Below are 25159 nucleotides of genomic sequence, written 5' to 3' on the forward strand. Positions count from 1 at the left end.
GAATCACAGAACAGGAAAGGGATCCTAACTGGGATATGTACACTATTCTAGATAGAAACGCTTCTAAGATTGTTTTGAGACTTCTGAGCCAAGGTGACTCCTGAATATGTGCATACTCTCAAACTCATGGCCATTGAGTCAGGCTGACTCATAGCAACCCCCAGCGGGTTTCAGAGACTGTAATTGTTTACAAAAAGCCAACTCTTTCTCTCTTGGAGCTGCTGGTGGTTTCGAACTGCCCACCATGCAGCTCGCAGCCCAGTGAGTAGCCACTGCAACATCAGGGCTCCTACTATCCCAAATTCCATCAAGGAAACACACAGGAAAATCCCTACATGAATGGTAGTAGTCCATTTTCAAAATACTGAGGGTGATGCTAGTCACACTTCTGGTTAATTTTTAGAAGCCAGTGGGAAATGAATCTATGGAGAGACATAGATCTGAATTATGACTTTCAGTGTAAAGCCTTGCTTTTTATAAACTCAGAATTTAAGTTAGAAGCCAGTCCAAAGAATAGTTCTGAATCTCTTTCTCTTCCTTTGATCAGCTGCTCTGTTTTTCAAATTTTACATTCCTTTGCCCCTTTCTCTTCAACACACTGTGACCCTTGGTTTCTGTGCGACCCACCCTCCCTGAGCTGCAGTCTGGAACGAGCCTCCAAGCAGAAAGCTGGAGTGATCACAGAGATTTGCCTCTTTTCTCCCATCTTTAATGGTCCTTAGCTTGGTGCTTTCTGTTCTTCAATGTATGAAAACATCTCTTTCATATGATTTTCCCGTTTATGACTTGTTTTTAGCAGGAGCATAATTTCATACTCGCTTACTTCTTCATACCTGGAAGCAGAAGTCTTCCCATTACTTATTTTGATGCTTCAATCTTTTCAGATCTGATCGGTGCATTCTGCTCAGAGCCCTTTCTTTTTTATCTTTTCATCATAATGCTATCTTTTTGAATGCTTCCTTTTTTCCTAGCACAATAGAGTGGTAATTGCCTTTTTTGAAATGATCTAATAACTTTCCTCCCTCAGTACAGAACAGACTACTTTCCAAAGGACCTTTGTTTTATTGTAATGGAAATCAGATTTAAACATTATAGTTATTATTGGGGCAGGGAGTGGCATTAAAAAATTCAACGTTTATTAAAAGTTTATTGTGGTTGCTTTATTAATGAATGGACAACTGTGGTGAAGGGAAGGAGCACAGAGATCAGGTAGGAGAGTATTCCAATACAAAGATCAGAATGATTTAGACAAGGTAGCAACAGTGGGGTGATTATACTCTTATGGTAGTGAGATAGTTAAGGTTTATTGTGCCACGTTGGCAGATAAACACATGTGGGATTAATTGAAGGACGGAGAGATAAATGGCTCTGTGAGCTTCTCCTTTCTTGTCTCTCGCTCTTTGATCATCGGACCAGTGTGCGGCTGCCTTGCTTGTTCTGTGCCTCTGTTTGCAAGCTACACTACCTGTGGGATGCCTGACCCGTGGACTGTTTCACTGTAATTTGAGGTTCCTTCAAGACCTGCTTCACCACACTTCGCCACACCATTAGAATTTACATCTCTTGATCAGGGGACTGTCAGACCCTGACATCTGGCTGACTGTTGATGACCTGTCTTGCTGTTTGCTGCCTGTGTCCAGATAGCCTGAATTGCTCTACAGAGGACTGACTACCAGGTGGTCCTCAAGACTTGAAGGACTGCCAGTGTCTTATAACTGTCTCATGGGAGTGAGTTGCACTGAGCCATTTGTACTGCTTTATAATTTAATTAACTCTTTATTTCTTGTGCTATATATCTATCTGTATAAATATATATAGTTATTAGCATTCTGGTTTTGTTTCTCCTGAGAACTCTGTCCAACACAGGTAGGCATGACAGTTGCCCGCATCATTGGAAGACTATATGTGAGTAGTGAGACAGAAAGCCATTCGCAGACATGGATGTAGAGAGTGACAGTGCCACTCTCTACACACGCCAAGAGGATCAGAGAAGTCAAATTATATAATGAGGCTTCCTGAGGGCAAGCAGGAGATTTTTAAATGGCTCCAAAGAGCAAGCAAAGGAGAACCACCTGTCTTTTTATCATGGTCAGGATGCAGAACCAACGGAAGTTTCCAGCATACCTGTAGGGAATGCATTATTTGACTCTCCCACAAAAAGAGCAAGATTGGGCTTCCTTACCTTGCCCTTATGTGTAGGATTAAGGGTTATGAGGAAGAATTAACTTACAACCCCTTAGAAGAATTAACTTACAACCCCTTAGTCATCAAATCAAACATTCCCCTGGGTGAAACGGGGGCTTAGAATTGCCCTAAACAGAACTGAGGAAGACTGCATGGGGGACATTTGAAGTGAGGCTTCGGAGTTTGGATTTTGCCATGTTAAGTTTCAACTGGGTACAACATACACAAGCTTCTAAATGAACTTGAGAAATGATGACATCGGTATGCAAACTTTTGGAAGTCCTTTCATATATCGGAGGTTTGATGCTTTGGGAATGTAAGGTTTTAGCCTTTTGGAATTAAGCAGCTCACCAAAATGGTCGCTTCTTAATATAAGGGATATGTTTTGCATAGAAATCAAAGCTTCACCATTTCCTAGGGCTTTAATATCAGGATCACTTAAATGCATACAGTCAACTGTTGGGCAGCTGATTTCTTGGACAAAGACCACAGCCATAGGAAATAATTTGGAGAGAGGTAAATAAAGTTAGTTGACAACTTTTCTAAAGGTTTATCCCAAAAGTCATTGTTGTGTGTTATTTTTTCAGTAGCATGCGATTCAGCAGTGATTGTGCTATTACTGTAGAGACTTTATGTTCAAAATTATTCTTCTGTAAAGACTTGATATAATCATTATTATTTGCCTAGAATATTATCTATATTGACAGTGTAATGTATTGTGTGCCGTAATGTGTTTTTCTTTTAAGAACATGTCTAAATTATATTCTGCTTTGTTTTTATAGAATTAGATTTTATCTTGATTCTACCACTAATGGGACAAAACATTTTAAGAACTAGCTTTGTTTTATCACCCAAGCAAATTAAAATGGGCAGAATCGATACAAATGCCAACTTGTATAAAAAAGAAATGATCTAGTAATTTCTCAGGTTCTTAATCTCCTCACGAAAAACAATTGGACCACCTATTGTGTATGTGTGTTGCGATGATGGTGTGCCTGAGATTGTCCCTCTGGCCTCCCTGTTCTTTTTGGTTTTAAAAATAATTTTAAAGACAACAGACCTGGGTTCTCATTGCATTTAACTTTTTTGCTTTTGCTTCCTTGTTTGTCTTTCAAGAAGCAATTCATTTTAAAACTCTAAGCCTCCCTTTATTCATCTATAAAAGAGATAGTCAATGTACTCCCACTTGTCTAGCTCGAAAACATTTTTATGTTATTGCGGTGGGTAGATTTTATGCCGACTTGTACCTGGGTGAAAGTGTAGATGTGAGGTCACCCCAATAATCAGGTCCCAGCCTGATGGTGCCTCCCTTGGGATGTGGACCTCTTATAAGAGAGACACTGAGCTCCTCTCTCACTTGCCCTCTGCCTTTCTCCTTGCTTGTGTTCTGGTCTGCCACCAGGCGCAACCCCGTGTGGACCATTGACCTGGAAGTTGTGGGCCCTCTGCCATATTCTCACTGACCTTGAATCCACAAAATTCTGCACCCACCAGCCTGTGATATTTCTACTTCTTGCTTCACCTTTCTGTTTCATCAGCCTGCAGCTGTGAGAGTCTTAGGATGGTTCCGGCCAGCCTTGAACCTCGACAAACCAAGCAAAACATGTAATTGGCTAACCTGGAACAATAAGGATAAGGCTGAGAACCTTTTGTGTCTCACGTTCTCCATGGCAGCTTCCATAGAGAACACCAGTTTTCTCCATGGTACCTTCGACGTGGCATCACACTCACCTATCCTTGCGCCGTCCCTCTTGGTCAACTACAGTTTTAAATGAGCCATGCCTCCGAGATGTCAGAGCTGCCACATTAGGTCTGCAGAGCATCTTACAATACACCCTCACAAGATAAGCCTCTGCCTCTATGCTATACCAACTCTTAACCACCAGTTAACCTTCCTCAGGCCAAGGTAGCTACCACCTATGATGCGAAGCAGGCATTGTTGAAATCAGTGATTCTCCTGGCAAGGGGAAAAGAAAAAAGCAAGAAAGTCTTTGATCCTGTCGTGTCAGGAAGCAAGCATGACTATGGTGGCCTTGGTTGAGTCTCAGAATAACTTTCCGCACTGAAATGTCACCTAGGATCTGTGTCCTAGGAGGGTCAAATGGTTAAAATGCTAGCAGCTAAATGAAAACTTGGAGATTTGAATCCACCACAATTCCTCAGCAGAGAGGCCCAATGCTCTACTTGCTAAAACAAGAATGAACTAGCTATGGAAGCCAGTGAGGCACCTTGTACACATAGGGGGTGCTCATGAGTAAGAGTCTAAGAGTTGACTCAATAGCGACTGGTATACTGGTCATATGCTATTGGACTAGTGGAGCAGTATACTAATAACATTTTGTATTTATTGAACTGCCTTATCATGTCTCTTATAGTTAATTCATTGTGCCAAACTAGCCAATAAATACATCTGGGGTTAATTTGAAGGGCAGAGAGATAAATGGCTCAGTGAGCCTCACCTTTCTAGTTCTCAGGTCTCTTGCTTTGTGATGGTCAGATCAGGGTGGAGCTGCCTTAGCCAGTTCCCTGTTTCAGCTGGCAAGGCTCACTTCCTGCAAGACATCCCTGAGGAGAAGCCACATGGACCTATCCTGATGCAGCCCTGGGTGCTGGAGTAGCTGTGTGGAGACCCCTGCTAGCACTGAGATGTTTACACATTCACTGACTTGGTTTTCCTCCTGCAGTCAGTGTCATTGTATGTGTTTTGTGTGATGGAGGAGGACTTTGTGGATTGCTGTCGTACATATAGGCTAATGGTGGACTTGAGGGTTTGGGCAGCACTGGGTTGGGATATTTTCTTGATGTGCACTTAATGTTTATAAAAAAATCTCTCTCGTATACATGGGTTTCTGTGGATTTTTTTTCTCTAAAGCACCCAGACTAACACAATGCCCAAGTCGCTTACTTTTTCTTATACAGGTATTCTACCAATAGTCAACCAATTCAGCTGGCTGCCTACCAAGGGCATTGACGATATCCATAGGATGCTCTTTAATTATTTTTGGCATCTTAGAACTTTGCTGTTTTTTCTCTTTTACACAGTAAAACTAAAACTCATTAGGTGTAAGTAGGATTCAAGTTATATAGGTCGCAGTCATAAGGATCAGAGGTGAATCTCAGGCCCTTGGCCATCAAAAGCTTTGCTCTTCTCTTAGCGTTTATAAACACCGTGTGCATAGTTCATTGGGGAACTGCTTCCAAAATTCCAAACCATTAGTAAAGACACATAAAGAAAATTTAGCATTTAGAGATCAATGGAGTAGGAACTCCACCATTGCATATATGCCTGGCACTGCTTCTGAAGCAGTATCTTATGTGTGCTTGATGTCTGATACATATAGGTGTGAGGGAAGCCTGATGGAATGCACTTGTAACGACTCCATAGTACATGGACTCTTACAACCCTAATGGATGAATATGGAAGGCCTCATTTGGGTTGTCAGTTTAAATGTGTACACTCATCACAGCTTAAAGTAATTATTCCATGTAGGGAAACTTGAGGTACCGTCTTAGATCAATAAAATGATACTTCATTTCTTTCTTTCTCCACCTCCCCTGTCTCCCCTTGTGAATGATCTCTCTGAACTCTGGTGGAGTTTAGGCCTCAGAGTCTATACACCACTATGTCCTGAACATTAAATTATTTGAGTTTTGAGGTTTTGACCTCACTGATTGGCGTTTCTTCATTCTTCTTTTTGGTTTATGGTTTTCCTTGCTCTTGTTTTGTTTATTTGTTTAGGTCACTGCCCACAGGGTTCTTGGGAATGTCAGAATGGCAAATGCTACAGGCTGGAACAGAGGTGTAATTTTGTGGACGACTGTGGAGACAACACTGATGAACATGAATGTGGCAGCTCTTGCACTTTCGAGAGAGGCTGGTGTGGCTGGCAAAACTCCCTGGCTGAAAACTTCGATTGGATTTTAGGGATTGGCTCTCATCAAAGCCTACGGCCTCCCAAGGACCACACACTGGGAAATGAACATGGTAAGTTATTAGCATGTTGCCGCGGCTCCGATCTACCCACAGTGCACATCACATGGTGCTCCCTCGAAGCAACTGGAGGACGCTGGAGAGAGGGATCAGCAAGGTGCCACCGCAAAGTAAAGGAAGCCTGGGAGAGTCATGGAAACCTAACATTAATGAGGGTTTTGTTCATTATAAATACATGATAATGTGTTCTGTCATCAGGCATCAGTCTTAAATATCAGACCCTTGGAGTCCATAGCCCCAGTCCTGCCACTTGATTGATCATTATCAAGTCAATTACCTTTTCAGAGCCGTACATTCCTCATCTCTCAAAATGTGCCCTAAGGGTGGAATAGGGTTGTGGAGATAGAAGGAGGTGATGTAGAACAGCAGTGATGGGAAAGCAGTCGGAAACTAAGGATGCTGTGCCAACGCATGAGTCCCATCACTTGTCTTAGGAGTGTTTGGTCTGACTCATCTTTAGGTTATTAGGTGTTTGAGGATCAGAGGAAGCAGCACAAGGATGTTGTTGTTGTTGTTATTTTTAGTTTTGTGTGCCACCAAAGTGAGCCTGACTCATAGAGACGTTATAAGACAAACTACAAATGTCCCGCAGGGTGTGTGAGGCTGTAAACTCTGGTAGAAGCAGACTTATGTTTCTCCCATCATGTGACCAGTTGCTCTGACCTCTGACCTCTTGGTTAGCAGCCACATCTTTAACCAGGGTGCCAGGACAGTGCAGAAGGGATCCTGAATTCCTGGATGTTCCAGAAATGCTCATAAAACACTGCAATTCCACCAGCTTGTTAACCAGAGAAGTCGGGATGGCCAAGTCAGAATCTAAATCCCCTTTCAGACACTCAGCTGTCTGTAGGTAAAATATTTGGGGATACCTGAATAAGCAAGTGTGGAATTAATGCCTGGCCGCTCGCACTGTAGATCAGAACGCTGCACGTACACCCCCGGCAGATCACTGAGTTTGAAAGAACGTCATATCCCTTTATTTGGATTCTAGATAGTTGTTGCAGTGTTTTACAATGAATGGATCGTTTGAAATGGATAGTATGAAATGATTTCCATAACTATCTTGGTGCTTTGATGGCATACATGTCCTGTCAGATCAATTAATCTGTATACTGGGAAGTACTTTTTTAAAAGCCCAGACAGTTGGAAATCATTCACTGAATGAGCTGAAGGCAAGGTTATTAGATTTCCTTTCTGTTTCAAATGGAAATGCTTCTGGCGGATCAGATCGGACGAAATGTAATTAAAACGCTCACGAAAATGGAACCGCTGCAATAATGTTTCTGTCCTATTGGAATCCATTCTAGGGCATTTCTTGTACCTGGAGGCTACCCCGGTGGGCCTGCGGGGGCAGGAAGCGCACCTGAGGAGTGCTGTGTGGCAGGAATCCGGCGCCGCGTGCACCTTGAGCTTCTGGTATTTCATATCTACAAGAGCCACGGGGGCCATCCGGGTACTCATCAAGGTAAGATTTCCACCCGTGACTCTCTCTCCCAAGCTCTTTGGGGGCAGCACAGGGTGCAAGAGCGCTTCTTGCAGCTTGGATCACCTGGCCCGCGGGAGCCTTTCCTTCTTCAGAGGGAGCTCCCACTTTGGGTGGAGATGCTCTTTTGGAGTTTCTTCACATTTGGTTCCAAACTTTGGGCGAAGCTGGGCTGGACAACCAGCTTTGAGTTCTGCACCTGACCCTGTGCCGTCACTGAGTCCAGGAGAATCCCTTGATGGGAGCAATTCATCTAAGATCCCGAAGTTGCTTCTTTCTCCCATTTTAGGGTCTGTGCTGCCAAGGGAACACAAGTCCTTTCTATGTAGGCCTTCCCATCTTCTCTACTTTTCTCAATGGAAGGAAATTGATGACTGCTTCATCCAAAGAGTGAATGGCTATTGAGTTTATTTCATATATGACAGCGGTTCTCAACCTGTGGGTCGCAACCCCTTTGGGAGAGAACGACCCTTTCACAGGGGTCTCCTAAGAGCATCGGAGAACACATATTATTTCCCATCGCCTTAGGAACCATGACACGGCTCCTCTATCCCTCTCCAGGTGGGTCTGCCCACATGCAGATACGCCCATGGCTCCTCTATCCCTCTCCAGGTGGGTCTGCCCACATGCAGATATGCCCACATACGAGTCCCCTGCATGAAGACTGTCTGTCACCCATCTTACACCATGCTTTAGGACATTTCATGTATTCATCATTAGAAATAAATATTTCACAGTATATAATTACATATAGTTTATGTGATGAATCACTATATTTTAATGATGTTCAATTGGTAACCATGAAAATACATCCTGCCTATCAGATATTTACATGACGATTCATATCAGTAGCCACATTAGAGTTATGAAGTAGCAATGAAAATAATTTTATGGTTGGAGTCACTGCCGCATGAGGAATTGTACAAAAGGGTCACAGCATTGAGAAGGTTGAAAACCATTGCGACCAGTCATTAAAAGAAATAATAAAGGACATCCCATTCTAAGTACATTGTTCAAAGGACTAAGCCACTAAGCACAATGATCAAGGTATTATTACACTGAACTGTTTATGAACTTTGCCACAAACATGCTTTCTTTTCTTTCTCTTTTTTTCTCCTGAGAATTAATTGCAAGTTTCTGTCAGGACTTCCATTTAGCATTAAAACGTGACAGCGTCCAGGGACCAAATTTGCAAAGCACATGTGCATAGCCCTTGGTTCAAATACCTTTAGATCATTTGGCAGGTGAATTAAGCATCAAAAAGGAAATGGGCATGCATGTACAGGCACATGTGCCTGTGCATGTGTGTTGACGATAGTTTCCAGAATAAAACTTCCTTTGAAAACATGCTCCCTAAGCCGCTGCTATTTTATCGCCCTGCTCTGGTGATGTGCCCTAGTCCTGATGGAAAATGCCTGACCTGAATATCAAAGGACTCATATGTCTGAATGACTAATAGGTACATAGTGGATGTTCTACCTGAAAACCGAATTGACTTTATAACTTTGGACTCTTCTGTAATGATGTAGCCAAGCTCGTCTTCTGAAATACATGCAGCGAATATTTCACTCATTTATTCCTACAGTTTAATATGCAAACCAACTGAAATCCAGTGCATTAAGTTCTCACAGGGATATTCTGCTTATTGCTCTTTTTAATGTGGTGCTTGATTATATCGTGTGCAACATGTGACTGAGTTGGTGCCCCTCTGTGGGATTTGCTTTTTATTGTTTGCTTTAATCATATTTACATTTCAAATCTTCCATAGTAACAAACTCTACATTACAATAAAATGTAAAATTAAGTGAGGTGGGGCTATTAGTCTTCCTACTGAGTAAAGTTGTGTATATAGAACTCCTGTGCTTCCTTGAATTGATTCCTATGGAAATTAAATCGTTTTTAAGAGTCCCTTATTCCTACTGTAAAAAACAAAAAGCCAAGATAATGAAACGTAGATTGTTTTAAATTATTACATATGCTTATTCTTATGTAAACACATGGATTGTGGAAGTCAATCTTTTATACTATAAATTAATTCTCTCATCAGGAATTTTGAGGCAATTATTTCATTTTGGCAATTAATTGGATACAAACTATGGATCACCTTCAGAAAATACGTCTTAGCTTTACTCTTTGCGTGGAACCAGACTGCATCTCCCCCTCCTCATTAGTTTAAACACATCCTAATAGATGGCCGGTTCAGTGGGGGTAAAGAAGCTACCTTTCATTTACTGCTTTCTTTATTCCTCATCTTTTAAGATTTGGCAGATTTCCCAGGTGTTTCAGCTGGATCAGTTAGTCTGGCTCCTCTCAGGAATGATTCCCTCTTTTTCCTCCATTATAACCCGAAGTATCATTCTCTTTACCAATCTTCCCATGAATATGTTTGCTCGCCGTGAATATTCCTTCCCTAAGCATCCCTCACAATTCCAGATATTATTCCTGTTCATTATGGGCTGTTTCTATGTCGTCTATTTCTAAAAGTACTATGTAAAAAGGGCCTCGGGACTGTACACTTCCTATATCCCTCTCGCGGAGCCTGGAGGTCCTGCAGCTTAAGCATTGGGCTTCTAACTGCAAGGTAGGAATTTCAAACTCACCAGCTGCTCGGTGAGGGAAAGATGAGCCATCTGATCCTGGAAAGATGTACAGTCGCAAAAGCTTGAAGGGACAGTTCCACTCTGCTCTAAGTCGGAATCCACTTGAGAGCAGTGGGTACTGAATGAAGAAGCCGAATTAAGGGGAATAGGAAGGAGATGCACCCTCCCAAAACCCACTCCAGACGTGGGACAGCCCTTGCTATGAAGTGGTTGTTCTGCGTTCCATAAATTACACTCACATCTAATCAGAAGAGTCTGTCATCTAAATAGGAAACATATGCACGCAGTCTAATCTGAAACCATGAAATTGTGGGATACTGTTTAATGGCAATGTGGTTCATATGGGATAATATTGATTACACATCACAACCCCAAGAGATAACATTTATTGAGCATCAAATATAGATTGAGTGCCTGCTTGTACTATTCCATCTGGCTCTGAGTTAAATAATGCACATCCATTTTACTAAAGGGATATGACAGAAATGCATTAACCACCCTGTGATGAGCCAGTGGGAAATTGAATTCAGGTATGTCTACTTCAAAACTTTATATCTCTCGACCAAGGCTTCTACTCTGACTCTAATTCTGAAATGGATTCTATTTTTCTAAAATCCATATCCAGTAAATGCATACATAGAATGACTTTTTATAAAGACACATTGAGCCGCACTGGTCGGTCTTAGAATGGAATAGCTGGTTCTTGAACACCTCCTGCAGTACAGGAGAACATCGTGGGACAAATCGCCACAGAACAGATAGCATTGCCCCAGGAGCAGCGAGAAGCAGTCTCATTTTACATATTAAAATGTATACATCTGTATTTCTTGCTTTGACTGATATAGCCATTATTTTTTATTAAAGACATACAACTGACATAAATGTAATCATCATCTCAAAGCAAGACAATGGATGCATATTTGTTGTTGTTGTTCTATGCCCAACAGAATGAGATGTTGCCTGATTCTGGGCCAGTTTCACAATTGTTCTTATGCCTGAACACACTGTGAAAAATTAGATATGAATAATTAGATTTGATTTAAAAAAACACTTCATTGAAAAATTATATTTCTTCCCTTTGAAGTTTGGTTTAATTATTAATGTAAAATATTGACAAAGTGTAGCTAGATATTTTTTAAAAGAACAATTACATATACATACACATATTATAGGTATATATCAACTAGATGAGGGGTATTCAAACACTCACTCAAAGAATGGAATTAAAAGATAATGGGAAATTTCCATGAATTTTTTGAAGCTTCCTTGTATAACAGGAGCTCTGGTGGTTCTCTCGGGTAAACATTAGATTTCCAACTGAGAAGTCCACAGTTCAAACCCACCAGCTACTCCAAGAGAAAAAGATGAGGCTGTCTTCTCCCTTAAATATTTACAACCTCAGAAACCCTGTGTATGTGTGTGTGTGCATGTGTGTGTGTGCGTGTGTGTGTGTGTATCTGTGGTTAGTAGGCTTGGTTTGGGTGGATTTTTGTTATGTCTATCTCTATCATCTCCCACTGACATCTAGTCACAACTCACAGAATCCCTACATAGAGTTTCTAAGACTACAAATCTTTATAGTAACAGACAGCTCCCTCTTTCTTCCACATGAAGCTGATGTGTTTGAACCACTAATCTTGTGGTTAGCAGCCTCACAAGGCTTTCTCTCTGTCTATCAGCTATATGCAGATATAGATTTCTGAAGGCAGTGTGTCCATCTCTTTAACTTTTCCTTGAATGCATATTTCTACTTGTGAGGGCAAGTAAGCCTTGTTACAAAACCATAGGAACCTACTTAAAGAAAAATAACGGAGTGTGAAGCTATTGTATCTCAACGGATCCTTCATCAGTGTCCATACATTTCTGAAGGTAATGTTTCCATGTCTCTGTTTTCCTTAGAGCTTGCTATCTGGGTCATATTGGTAAATCTAAAACCCATTTCGGGTTATGGTGTGTTTAATAAAACCATCTTCATTAGTTTCCATTGTGCCTAATTGAATGATAGAAAAGCTCGTCTTCACTCTACACTGTTGGCGCCCATTGAACGGAAAGCTGGCTTCAGCCAAGATGTTTTGTGAACATCAGAAACACCCAACCATGTGAGATCCGCAATTCTGTATCCATCACTTCAATGGTAATGTTATGGTCTTCTTCCACAGATTTCTGGACGTTAGCCACAGTTGCCTCATTCATCAAAGTTAAAGTTCTTCCCTCTCTTGGCTCATCTTTAAGATCTTCCCAATCTTCCTTAAACATGCTTACTCCATCTAATAAACTATAATTTCATGTGGTCCCGCATTCCTGTAAACTAGTTGCAACTTTTCAATGATTTGGGAAGATGTCCACTTGATTTTTTTAGTGAGTATTTGCATTGTTCTAAAAAAATGTTTTTCCTGATGACCAAAAAAAGCAGGCTTAACAAGAAAAAAGACAGCATAATGAGACCAAGACAAGTGCAGCACCAAGAGGACATGTCTGCAACCATCCTCTGCACACCAAGACAGATTTAGATATTTCCTTTGGAATAAATCTCTCTGTGTAGGAATTGAAGTTCTAGTAGCAATACATTTTTTACTTGCCCTCATGTAATCTATATTTTGTAGAAAGAGAATTTTCAATGTGGCAGGCTTATTAGCCATTACTCATTTTTGAGGGCAAGTCAAATATATTGTGATGAGAATTGATCCCAAAGAACCCATTAGATCTTATGCGAGTACAGACATCCGTTCTTATTGCGCACATTCTGTGAGCGAGAGAACAAGGGCTAAGAGCAAGACATGCCAAGCAAGTGGAGGAGCGGAAACTTGAACTCCATAGACCTGAAGTCTCTTAGTTGCCCTCTTCCTGTGGACGAGGCTGGCTATTAATAAACTAAGTGTAAATACGGGAGCCACAACTTTGCTGAAACTATGACTAACTCGTTTAAAAATAATATACCGATGCTTAAGTAGCGTTACTTTTATCAACCTTTTTAAATGAGAAGGCACTGTGGCAGCAATAGATGGAGCACTGGGTTGCTAACCACAGAGTTGGTGTTTCAAAGCCCCCACCTGCTCTGTGGGAGAAAGATGAGGCTTCCTGCCCACCCACCCCCCACCAGAGATTGTCCAGCTTCTGAAGCCCTGGAGAGCAGTCCCATCTAATAGGATCACTCTGAGGAAGAATCAATTCGATGTCAGTGGGCTTAACTGAAAAGGGTAGAGAAGTCGTGCGTCTGAAGTGTGGCTTCCCAAGGAGAGCAGTTCACGTGTGCTGGAAAGCCATGATTAGACTAGCTTATGCCAATTCACGTATACATTTCTTATCAAACGTAAATGTATTGACTTCACGGACAATTTAAAATGAAAAACCAAATGTGTAGTTAAGAGGACTCAACACACATTTTTCCCCCAAATTTATTGAATTTTTCTCCTACCAGTTTACTTTTTCCAATCACTTGATTTATGATGGAGTTAATTAATCATGAGCTATATGTCAGTGTAAATATATTAGAAATGATCCGAGAGAAATTAAAAATGGCTCTCTGAGGGTTTGAAGTGCTTGCTTTCAATGGTAAAAATCTCTCACTTGACCAAAACAAGCAATGCAACCAAGCAAGAGGCCTTTGCATTTTTTCAGCTAAAACATCGAAGCCCCTGCTGTATGAAAAGTGTTCTGCTCTTCTGGAACTACGCCATCTGTAATAAACTGTGGGTGTTTTCATCGAGGTGGTGCATGCTGGGAGGAATTTGCATATATTTGATTGGAGGATATTCGGGACTCACTCTCCATGCTAGAGAGCATAATTTAGTCCAAGCAGAAGTGGGAGAGGTCATATGCTTCAGGAGTGTCCCCTGATTATAGCATCCTAGTTATGCTGAAAGGCCATAATCAAATTAGCCCAGTGCTTTAACTTGCTTCGGAGAAATTTAGAACTGCCGGACTCTGTCTTTCAAAATAATTTGAATCCATTCATTTTATAGATGAAAGAATGAAAGTTTAAAAGTTTTATATATATATATATATATATATATATATATATATATATATAGAGAGAGAGAGAGAGAGAGAGAGAGAGAGAGAGAGAAAGAGAGAGAGAGATCTATTTCACATCCCACATGGTATTTTGAGAAAAAGAAGAAGATCCAAATCCAAATCTGATGTGTAATTTACAGCTAATTTGACCCCCTGGAAATTCACTCCAAAAATCACATTCTATATGGAAACGTAGCCTTTGTTAAATAGATAGCGGAAATGTCAAGCCAACAGATGAAAGACCAGCTTTTTTGGCCTGCCTAGGAGGCTGTCCCCATTCTGAGTGTGTGCTTACCCTTAGTCTCCGGGGCAATGGGCCTCAGCCACAAATGAAGGCATACTCGAATATGAGCCTCCTTAGGCCCGCCAGTGCACTACTACCCTGTACCCTGCACGGATGCTCGCCACGGTCCTGTCTCAGGAGATACGCAACTAGCTGCTAACATCGCGTCTGCTTAGCGACTGTTGTTAGTTGCTGGTGAGTCAATTCCAGCTCATAGTAACCCATAGTCAAGGTACAACTTCCCAGTGGGATTTTCAAGGCTGTGATTGTTACAGGAGCAAGTGTGTCAGCTGAGCTCTGTGGAGCTGCTGGAAAGGTTTAAACACCCAGACTCTTGGTTACCAGCAGAGGTTACGCTTGAACTTTGAGCCACTAGAGCCCCTGTCTAACTACCAGAGTGTACATCGTTGTAGATGTAGGGGTAGTTTAATCTATGACGCAGATCTAATAGTATGTGCGCAGCACATATTGGTTAGGGTCATGGCTCACTTTTTATTCATTATTTCAGAGTATAGAGAATACATAGAATCTAGATATTAACAAACCAAAATTTCACCGTCATTGAGTCTATTCCAACTGAGCATGACTCTAGGGCAGAGTGGACCTGCTCCCGGGGGTCTCCGAGCCATCAGTCTTGACGAGAGCAGAAAGCCACGTCTATCTCCAGTGGCTTTTCAGTTCCAACAAAGGTAATAGGGAGCCTACTTTGAAACCTACAATGCCACCAGGGCTTCTGACAGATTAAAAAATTAACAACTCTCGTTGGCCGTGGAGAGATGTTGTAGGATGGGGAGGGATGCCCCTGGGGGGCCGTCACGGGAATAGAAAGCCCATCTTTCTGTGGAGAGGCCGGAGGTTTCTAACTGCTGGCCTTGTGGTTAGCACTGCAAAGAATAACCACTAGGCCACTATTAGAGAACTGTTTTTTGTAAAGACTTTCATGGGGATTTAGGACTATAGATTAATTAAATTTAATTGCCAGGCCCTTTCTTCCTCCCTTCGTTTCAGAATTGTTTCAGCACTTTGGCCATTCAATGTGCAGAGTAGGTGTGGGTACATTGTACAGCTGAGTTTGAGCAACTGGAGAGAGAATTTATCTGTGGATTTCCAGTTCTGTTCACTGACAATATCAGCACACTCAGAGATGTACTGATAACCGCAGGCCAGCGTTCTTTATTTTATATCGCATACGTATTTTCTCTTTTATGCCCTAGAGACTCGGGCTCATCATATCTTTAGCTGTGTCCGATTTTTCTTTTGAGCTTTTTACATCTTTTCCTAGGATCTTTCCTCTTTCAGTGTTTCTACTAAAATGAACTAGTACTTAGCCAAGTATTGGTAACTATCACTAAGTAACCTGGACCCTTTTGTCAGGAAGAGAAGGTTTCTGTTAAGATACTAACACCTGTGTAATCTAGCTTGAAAGTATTTTTTTTCTTTACAAGAGAATTCAAATCGTCAGCTTTTCAGAAATGTTCAGGGTCCCGGGGTTGCTGTAGCAGTCCCTATCACTGTGCTGCCCGGTACTGCTGCTGCTCTTTAGTGCAGTTTCCATTTATCGACTGATTCCATTATTCCAAACAGTACACTGAGCCTTTCACAATACTCAGAATAAACCTCCAATATTTTGTGCGAATCTTAAAGTACATAAACTTGGGACCCCGGTTACATCAAGAAGAGTGGCATAATCAGGATTCCAAAGCTAAGTCTAATTTTAATCTCCATGCTCTTAACCACTCTACTTCTGCTCTTAGAATTTAAAATATTCCTAAGCCAGGAGGCAGGATATTCCTGCCCATGAAAGTTTCCCAGTGGCTCTCAAATACAAATTAGAGATTTTCCTCACCACGTATATTGATAAATGTGCAAACCAGTTTCACACATGTTAGGAGAGGTACTTGTTTGTCTGCATGCATTTCAACTGTTTTGTTTTATTTGTTTACTTTAACGCAGCTTGTTGACCTCATAACAGTAGCGATATTTACCTAAAACTGAATAATACCTAATGACTTTGAAAATTCTAATTATATTTACATGGTGAATTTTAATGTTAATGAAGAAAGAATGAATTATACACTATAATTTTACATGTAAAAGAATATAGCTCAGCTAAATGCAATCCGGCAATGGATTATAAATATTTCTATTCAAATATGAATGCTTTTTGATTGATGCAAGCATCTCTACTTAGCTGCTCTTTCTCCCACTCTGCTTTGGCCTTCTAGTATGATCAAATGTTATCAACATTAACTGATCCGTCTCTCGGAATACTGAGACCTCTATTGTAAAGTTGAATTCATCAAGACTAAGGTTTCTTAGTCACAGGTGTGTAAGTCAGAGATCTCTTTAGCCATCTCACTGTTGTCGTCAGTCAAGACTCCTATCTTGCTCACCTACCCAATTCAAATAGGCACGAGGTACAAGAGAGACAGAATGGGATTTTGTTCTTTGTGCAGACAAGGAACCGAGTAGGGTCTCATGACCAAGTTCTTTGGGCTCCTCAAACTGATGGTGCCTGGATCTGGTCTTTCATCCCCTTATACTTCTGGGGTTCTGGCTTCTTCCTACCCTCATGCCCCCACCTGTAACCCTCTAACCTGCCTCTATCCATAAGTAACGTTTGGCTGCTGAGTCATTTCCTCCTGGACATTTTCTGGAGCTACTTCTTGCTTCAAACACGAGCTCAAGGAGGATCCTGGGTCTGGGCATCTGGGGTTCTTGGGAGGACACTCACATCTGGACCATGGATGCTCTCAGACCTGGCTCAGACTAGACCGAGCCTTGAACTCTTATTTTCAGAAGATGACCCAGGTGCTGAAGATAGAAGAGAAACAGACCAAGGTAGAAAAATAGGAAGAAAACAAAAGACGTTGGCTTACAGGTTTCAAAACTAATCCTTTGAAGAACCACTTCTCAGAAAAGTGTTTTCAAATGTGTACAATAAAACACCAGAATTACACAGGGAGCACCCTAAATTAATACTATTATGTACATTTTAAACATCAAGATTGTGATATCATAATTGTATGCTAAAAATAAATATCTAACTGAGGTTTAAAGGAGCTAGGGTAGCCCCAGGAGATAGGCCTTGAGCTACCAAGCATAAAGTCAACAGTTCAAATCCACCAGCCACCCCACAAAAGAAAGATGAGGCTGGCTGCCCTAGTAAAGCTGACATTCCCAGGAACCCAATAATAGATAGTTGCAATGAGTTGGACTTGACCCAATGGACCTAGGTACCTAAGGGTGGAATCGCTGTCATTTATTTTTCCTCAAAGAAGCATAAATGGTATGTTGGAGGTATCCACGGCACCATAGTATTTATTAAAATGCATTTTATTTCTGTTGGTGAGAGAAACCCCAGGGACAACCAATGCCTGTGATCTGTTGCCTGTTGGCCGAAAGTGATGTGGAGAGCCACGTGAGACCACCTCTGGCTTCCCTATTGCATTTAGACTGGGCCTAGTTATGCATCCACCTTCTTTATTCTGATACCATACTTTCCCTCCCACTGCACTCTCCTTCTATGCTGGCATTCATTGGGGAATTCATTGTCAGGGCCACACAGAACACACAGACATTGGTTGCATTAGGGGAGTTGACAGGACCACAAGCTGAGATGAGTAAACAACAGAGACAGTTAGTGGTTCACAGCCTGTTCTCTCCTCAGCCAGCAGCCAAGCCTCTCCCTAGTTCTCCATCTCTCAGCCAGGTGGCTGCAGGATCTCTGCCTCTACGGGCCAGGGAGCCAGCCCAGGGCTCTGTCTTCTCGCCTCAGAGCCTCCACACTGCTCTTTGGTTCTATTTCGTACTCTCCCTGCCTGTCCTCTGCTGCCTCTGGTCTTAGACTCCATGACTCCAGACAAAAATCTGCAACACACTGCACTGCAAGGTCTCCTTGCAATGGTCCTTGGATTTCTCTCTCTTTCTGCTAAGCGGGATCATACTGATGGCCAGGGGAATGGTAACTGACCCCTCCACTGCATCACTCTTACACACACCCTATTTGCACAGTGCCACTTGATCATTTGGTGGGAGTTAGAGACATGCATAGAAGAGCCATCTGAAGAAACCTCACTCTGCCACCCCTGTATGCAAAGTTCTACTCACATTGTGAGCGGAAATGCCAAATTTTAGTTGAAGTTAGTAGATATAAAGACGTGGTTTTGTCCCTCCCCCATCTATGTAACAGCTTTCCTGAAAATCAATATTCAATATATATGGAGCCTTGCAAACTTTTCATTTTTATGAGGTTAAATAAGATTATATGTTTAATATTTACATATATTTATGAGCCCCATTCGAGTAAAAATTTCTTGCATGGAAAAGCAGCCCCAGTTCCTAACAATTGAAACATAAAAGCGCTGAAGATAACATTCCAACAGAGCCAAGTTCATCGCAGGCTAAGCAGAAATGGGTGTAGATGCTGCCGCAGCACCGACCATTCTCAGCCACACTAGAGAGCAGACCTGAAGCCAGTCAGTCAGCAACTTCCAAACTGACTGCTGGTGGATTCCGATATTGAGAAATTTGCCCCTAGTTTCAGCAGCATGTCCTCACATTTCATAAATAGTCATAACAATGGACTTTTCATCTATTTTAATATCTAGAAGAAAAAAGAACAACAATATTGTAAGTTAGCTGGCTTATCGTGTAATTGTCCAGCAGCTTCTCCACATGGTTGCTGTTCATTTTCACGCAGAAAATTCCTAGGGGCAGCTGTTGCATTCAGGGTCACCTTGTGGACAGCAATCCCGTGACAGTTCACTGGAGTGTACGTTTTCCGTATCTGTGTGAGTATAAACTAGGGAAATAAGTCCACAGAAACTCATATGTATAAGAAAGAGATTTATATAAAGGGTAAGTGTTCATTCAGAAAGCATCCCAACCCAGTGCTGTCCAAGCCCACAAGTCCAATTTAAGCCCATATGTCCAACACCAATCCACAAAGTCCTCCTCCATCTCACAAAACACACACTGTGATGCTGACTGCAGGAGAAAAATTGAATCAGTAAGTGTGTAAGCATCTCAGTGCTGGCAGGGGTCGCCACACGGCTGCTCCAGCACCCAAGGCTGCATCAGGGTTGGTCCATGTGGCTTCTCCTCAGGGATGTCTTGCAGGAAGTGAGCCTTACCAGCTGAAGCAGGGAACTGGCTAAGGCAGCTGCACCCTGGTCCAACCATCACAAAGCAAGAGACCTGAGAAATAGAATGGTGAGGTTCCCCAAGTCATTTATCTCTCTGCCCTTCAATTAATCCCACATGCATTTATTGGCCAGGTTGGCATAATAAACTTTAACTATCTCAATATCTGCATTAGCATTTGCATTTTAACTATTTCAAAGAAATTCTTCCTGGTAAGCCATTCCTTAGTTCTCATTTTTCTAGGATATTTTCTGAAAATTATGATCACTTTCAGCATATGACAGTAACTCTTGCATGGGTTCACAATTTCTCATCAATTAATTCTCACATCTACACTGTTCATTTTCTGTACAGGCTACACAACACGTGCACCAACTATAATAGGTTAAAATCACCTTTCTATGGGCTGATTTATGGCGCTCAATCACGTCCCTAATTCATATGCTGCACAGAGACTGGTAATCTTTTCTTGCTAAACATAGACCCCAGTGTTGGAGTGTAGATAAACTCAGAATGTTCAGCCTTATATGCCTTATCCAAACATAATAAAAATGGCAATCATAAACTATCTAATCTCTGTGATAGAGAAATGTATAAACCCTCTTATAATCTTTAGGAAATTTAGTTAGAATCAATGTTTGAAATCCATTTTAAGAACAAATATTTAGGCTTAAGTTTACATTTTCTTGATTAGATCATCCTTCCCTTCAAATCCTCTAAATAAGTCAAGTACACATTGGATTGCTAACCACAAGGTCGGTGGTTCAAACCCATCTCCTCCAAGGGGGGAAAAGAGGGAACCTGTCTGCTTCTGTAAACAGAGTCTTGGTGGGGTAATGATTACACAATGGACTGCAGCCTACAAGGTCCATAGTTCAAACCACAAGCTGCTCCTCAGTAGAAAGATGAGGCTTTCTCCTCTCATAAACAGTTATTGTCTTGGAAACTCACAGGGATATTTCTACTCTGTCCTGTGGGGTTGCTGTGAGTTAGCATCACCTCAATAGCAGTGGGGGGAAAGCAAACAAAAAGGTCCCATACAGATCACTGTGAACCAGTTGACTTGATGGCAGGGCACAGTTTAAAGAGTTGTATCAAGAAAAATAGCTCTTTTGAAAGCTCTGTAGTGATCCCATCCATGTGAAAAACACTAGGTGAAAGATACAAAGAAAGAATGACTTAGCGCTTTGGGATCTAGTGTGCCCTACTTTACTGCTTAATCTTCACTAGCACGCTGTGTGGTAGAGGCTCACAGTTTCCCTCTACAGATACTGTTTCTAGCTCCTTCCTGAATGCTTTATCCTCACTTCCGTTCATCCCTTCCCACAGGTAGTGAGGTTCTGCAAGATGTGTTTCTCGCTATCCCAGAGCTTTTGAGCTTAGACAGCACTTCACTGCTTGTGAAAAGTATCATCCTGAATCTTTCCCCCATAGTCATCAGTGTTTGAGTCCAGTTGCTTTCGTGTTGTTATTGTGGTGGTTGTGTCTTTGTTCTCAATTATTCTCTCTTGAGGATCACTCAAAGACCTTCTGTATGGCTCCATGGGTGCAGGAACATCTCCTAGGTTTATTAAATGGGTCCTAGTTTAATCATGATGCGTCCCTTGCCACCACGAAGCCCTGGAGACACAATGGTTAAAACTGTCAGCTGCTAATCAGAAGGTCAGAAATAACCAAACATTTATCCTAGGAATCCCTTTGGGGCAGTACCACCCTGCCTAGAGCAGTGGTTCTCAACCTTCCTAATTCTGTGACCCTTTAATACAGTGCCTCATATGGTGGTGACTCCCCAACCATAAAATCACGTTTGTTGCTACTTCATCACTGTCATTGTGCTACTGTGATGAATCGGGCAACCCCTGTGAAAGGGTCATTCAACCCCCAAAGGGGTTGCGCCCCACAGGTTGAGAACTGCTGGTCTATAGGGTTGCTATAAATTAGAATCACTCAAAAGCAAACAACCACAAACCCTACTAATACACCCGCCCCACAGGGTATTCATGGTACTAGATGAGGACTGTGTGTTTGGGAATTTTTATTCTGCGGTGACTAGCGAGGCTTCACATCAGCAGAGACTACACCCGCCTGGATCACTGTCCGGCCTGGAACACTTTGCAGCATTGTGCCTGGCACATAGTAGGTGTGAAACAGCTGTTTTTAGTTGAATATATAAATGCATAACAACATTGCATAATTAAATGCATATATAGATGATATAAATATAGATAGATGTAGATGATATTGGTAGATATAGATAGATATAGATGATATAAATATAGATATAGATGATTGATATAGATATGGAAGGTTGGTGGCATAGTGGTTAAAACTTTTCAGTAGAAACCAGAGTCAGCAGTATGAACGAACCAGCTTCTGCATGCCAGGAAGCCGGGCAGCATCCTTGATTTACAACATTGGAAAGAGTCCTAGTCCATCTCATAGAGTTGCTTTAACTTGGAACCAACTAGCTGGCAGTAGGTGTGCTTTTTGAATATACAGAGAAAGTCCTTTAATATGAGCATATTTGAATTTAAGAGCTATTCCTTATTTATCAACTAAAAGTATCCAAGGGAAAAAATGAATTTGAAGTCCATTTTGGCCAGTAAGTAGAATTTTGAAATATGGAGTACTGGAGAGAGCAGGGCACTTCCCAGGAGAGAATGCATGAAGGCAGAGACAGCAGCAGACTCAGCAGACGCGAGTTTACAAACTGCCACATAGTACCGAGAAATGAATATCAATGGTAATCACATACATTTATTTCCTTTGATTTTATATTTTACATAGATTTTCGTATCTCTCTCTCCCTGACATTGAGTTGATGCTGAATCATAGGGATCCTAAAGGACAGGATAGAATGCCTCTGTGAGTTTCTTTTTTTTTAAATCATTTTATTAGGGGCTCATATAACTCTTAACACAATCCATACATACATCCATTGTTTAAAGCACATCTGTACATTCATTGCCCTCATCATTCTCAAAACATTTGCTCTCCACTAAAGCCTCTGGCATCAGGTCCTCATTTTTCCCCTCCCTCCCCACTCCTCCCTCCTCCTCCCTAATGATCCCTTAATAATTTATAAATTAGTATTTTGTCATGTCTTGGCCTGTCCAATGTCTTCCTTACCCCCTTTTCTGTTGTCCATCCCCCAGGGAGGAGGTCACATGTCGATCCGTGTAATCAGTTCCCTCTTTCCAATCCACTCTCCTTCGACCCTTCCAGTATCACCACTCACACCCCTGGTCCTGAAGGTACCATCCACCCTGGATTCCCTGTGTTTCCAGTTCCTATCTGTACCGTTAGCCAGACTTGCAAGGTAGAATTCGGATCATGATAGTGGGGCAGGGGAAGGGAGGAGCATTTAGGAACTAGCGGAAAGTTGTATTTTTCATCATTGCTACATCGCTCCTTGACTGGCTCATCTCCTCCCCTAGACCCCTCTGCAAGGGGATATTCGGTGGCCGACACTCTGCACTCCCCTCTCCATTCACTATGGTAAATTTTCTTTTTGTCCTGATGAAGGTGCCTGATACCTGATCCCTTCGACACCTCGTGATCACACAGGCTGGTGTGTTCTTCCATGTGGGCTTTGTTGCTTCTGAGCTAGATGGCTGCTTGTTTACCTTCAAGCTTTTAAGACCCTAAATGCTATACCTTTTCATAGCCAGACACCATCACCTTTCTTTGCCACATTTGCTTATGCATCCGTTTGTCCTCAGCGATCATATCATGGAGGTGTGCACCCAATGATATGATTTTTTTATTCTTTGATGCCTGATAACTGATAGCCGGGCACCATCAGCTTTCTTCACCACATTTGCTTGTTCACCCACTTTGTCTTTAGTGGTTGTATCTGGAAGGTGAGCATCAAAGAATGCCAATTTAATAGAATAAAGTATTCTTGCATTGAGCGAGTACTTGAATGGAGGCCCAATGTCCTTCTGCTACCTTAATACTAACCTATAAATATAGGCACATAGATCTATTTACCCATCCTTATATATAAATATTTTTGCATATATACATGTCTTTATCTAGACCTCTATAAATGCCTTTTGTCTCCCAGATCTTTTCTCTATTTCCCTTGACTTTTCTCCTGTCCCACCTGAGTTTCTTAGACTGTAACTCTTTACAGGAGTGGAAAAGTCTGCATTTCTCCCATAGAAAAGCTGGGAATTATGAACTACTGTTCTTATGGTTAGCAGCCCAACATAGGATGACACATAGTATTAAAATATATTTGATATTTAGCATAATATTGCTTACATATCATTTCTAAGTGTCCACCTGTTTCTTAATTGTTAACGCTAGGTGACCTGTAACTCTATAATTGCATTTGTTGAGGAACTTTCCATGAAAGCTTTTTACAGTAAATAAGTGACCATCTATAAAATTATTTAGATGAATTTTCAATTAATAAATACATAATGATGCCAATTCAATAAAATATGAGAGTTGTTCAGAACTGTAAGAGGAACATAATTGAAGAATCCCAAATGAAATTCTTAAAACCATTTTAGTGAACAGTTACTGAAATTTAAACGTTGCTTGACATGAGATAACAACTTTCACCTTAACTAGCTGTTATACATTTAGTCAGATGTTATCGATGCACTTTCCTCTTTATCGATAAACATGATCAATGATTGGTTTAGTGGTTTTTGTAGAATGAAGTAATGAGATACTGCATAATCTTTTTATATACTTGTATAAAAAGTTAAAGACGAAAATCCAACTTACAAGGTTCCAAACACAATAGACCTACTTGGGTCACTTCTTGTGATATAATTTTAGATTTAACAATTGACCAAGATAAAATCCTCCAGTTCTAACTAGCTAGTCACCATAATTGTGTGGCACTGAGCATACATTTTGGGGGACTCTAAGAACTTCGTATAAATGCTGTCCAGTGGTGTCTTAAAAAGCCCAATAAGAATAATTATGTACTAAAGAAATATATCTTACTCAATGCTGCTGGAGTTTGCGTGGTTTTATCCTTCCAAGAGTCAGCGTGAGCCCTCCTGAGTGCGGATAAGAAGAGAAGTTGATATCAAGGGCTCAAATAGAAAGAAAATGTTTTGAAAATGATGATGGCAACAAATGTACAAACGTGCTTGGCACAATGGATGGATGGATGGATGGATGGATGGATGGATGGATGGATGGATGGATGCATGGATGCATGGATGGATGGATGGTTTGTGATAAGAGTTGTATGAGCCCCCAGTAAAATGATTTTTTTTTAAAGAATATCTTCTGTACCTTCTCCTTGCCCTCCATGAGAGACTTACCTACCCCTCTGGAAGTCTCCTTTCTCTCCTGAATAACACCATCAAGTTTTCCAAAAGGAAGCTTTTCATTTTGTTGTCATAATTATACTTAATGTTTCCCTTGAATTACTTCTTACTCAACAAATGGAGCAACATGATATCCACATATTTGAACCCTCTGTTCCC

At 41.4% G+C, this 25159-nt stretch overlaps 1 protein-coding gene across 1 annotated transcript in view; it reads left to right on the forward strand.

Moving 5' to 3' along the window:
* The window catches only part of MALRD1 (MAM and LDL receptor class A domain containing 1), an 836583-nt gene that overhangs the window by 427372 nt on the left and 384052 nt on the right, over positions 1 to 25159 (forward strand). Inside the window, exons 27-28 of the mRNA XM_075553413.1 lie at positions 5924 to 6169; positions 7483 to 7640. Coding sequence (XP_075409528.1) covers positions 5924 to 6169; positions 7483 to 7640 — 404 coding nt within the window. The remainder of the gene's footprint in view (positions 1 to 5923; positions 6170 to 7482; positions 7641 to 25159) is intronic.

The sequence above is a fragment of the Tenrec ecaudatus genome, chromosome 6, assembly GCF_050624435.1.
Source record: "Tenrec ecaudatus isolate mTenEca1 chromosome 6, mTenEca1.hap1, whole genome shotgun sequence".
NCBI lineage: Eukaryota > Metazoa > Chordata > Mammalia > Afrosoricida > Tenrecidae > Tenrec > Tenrec ecaudatus.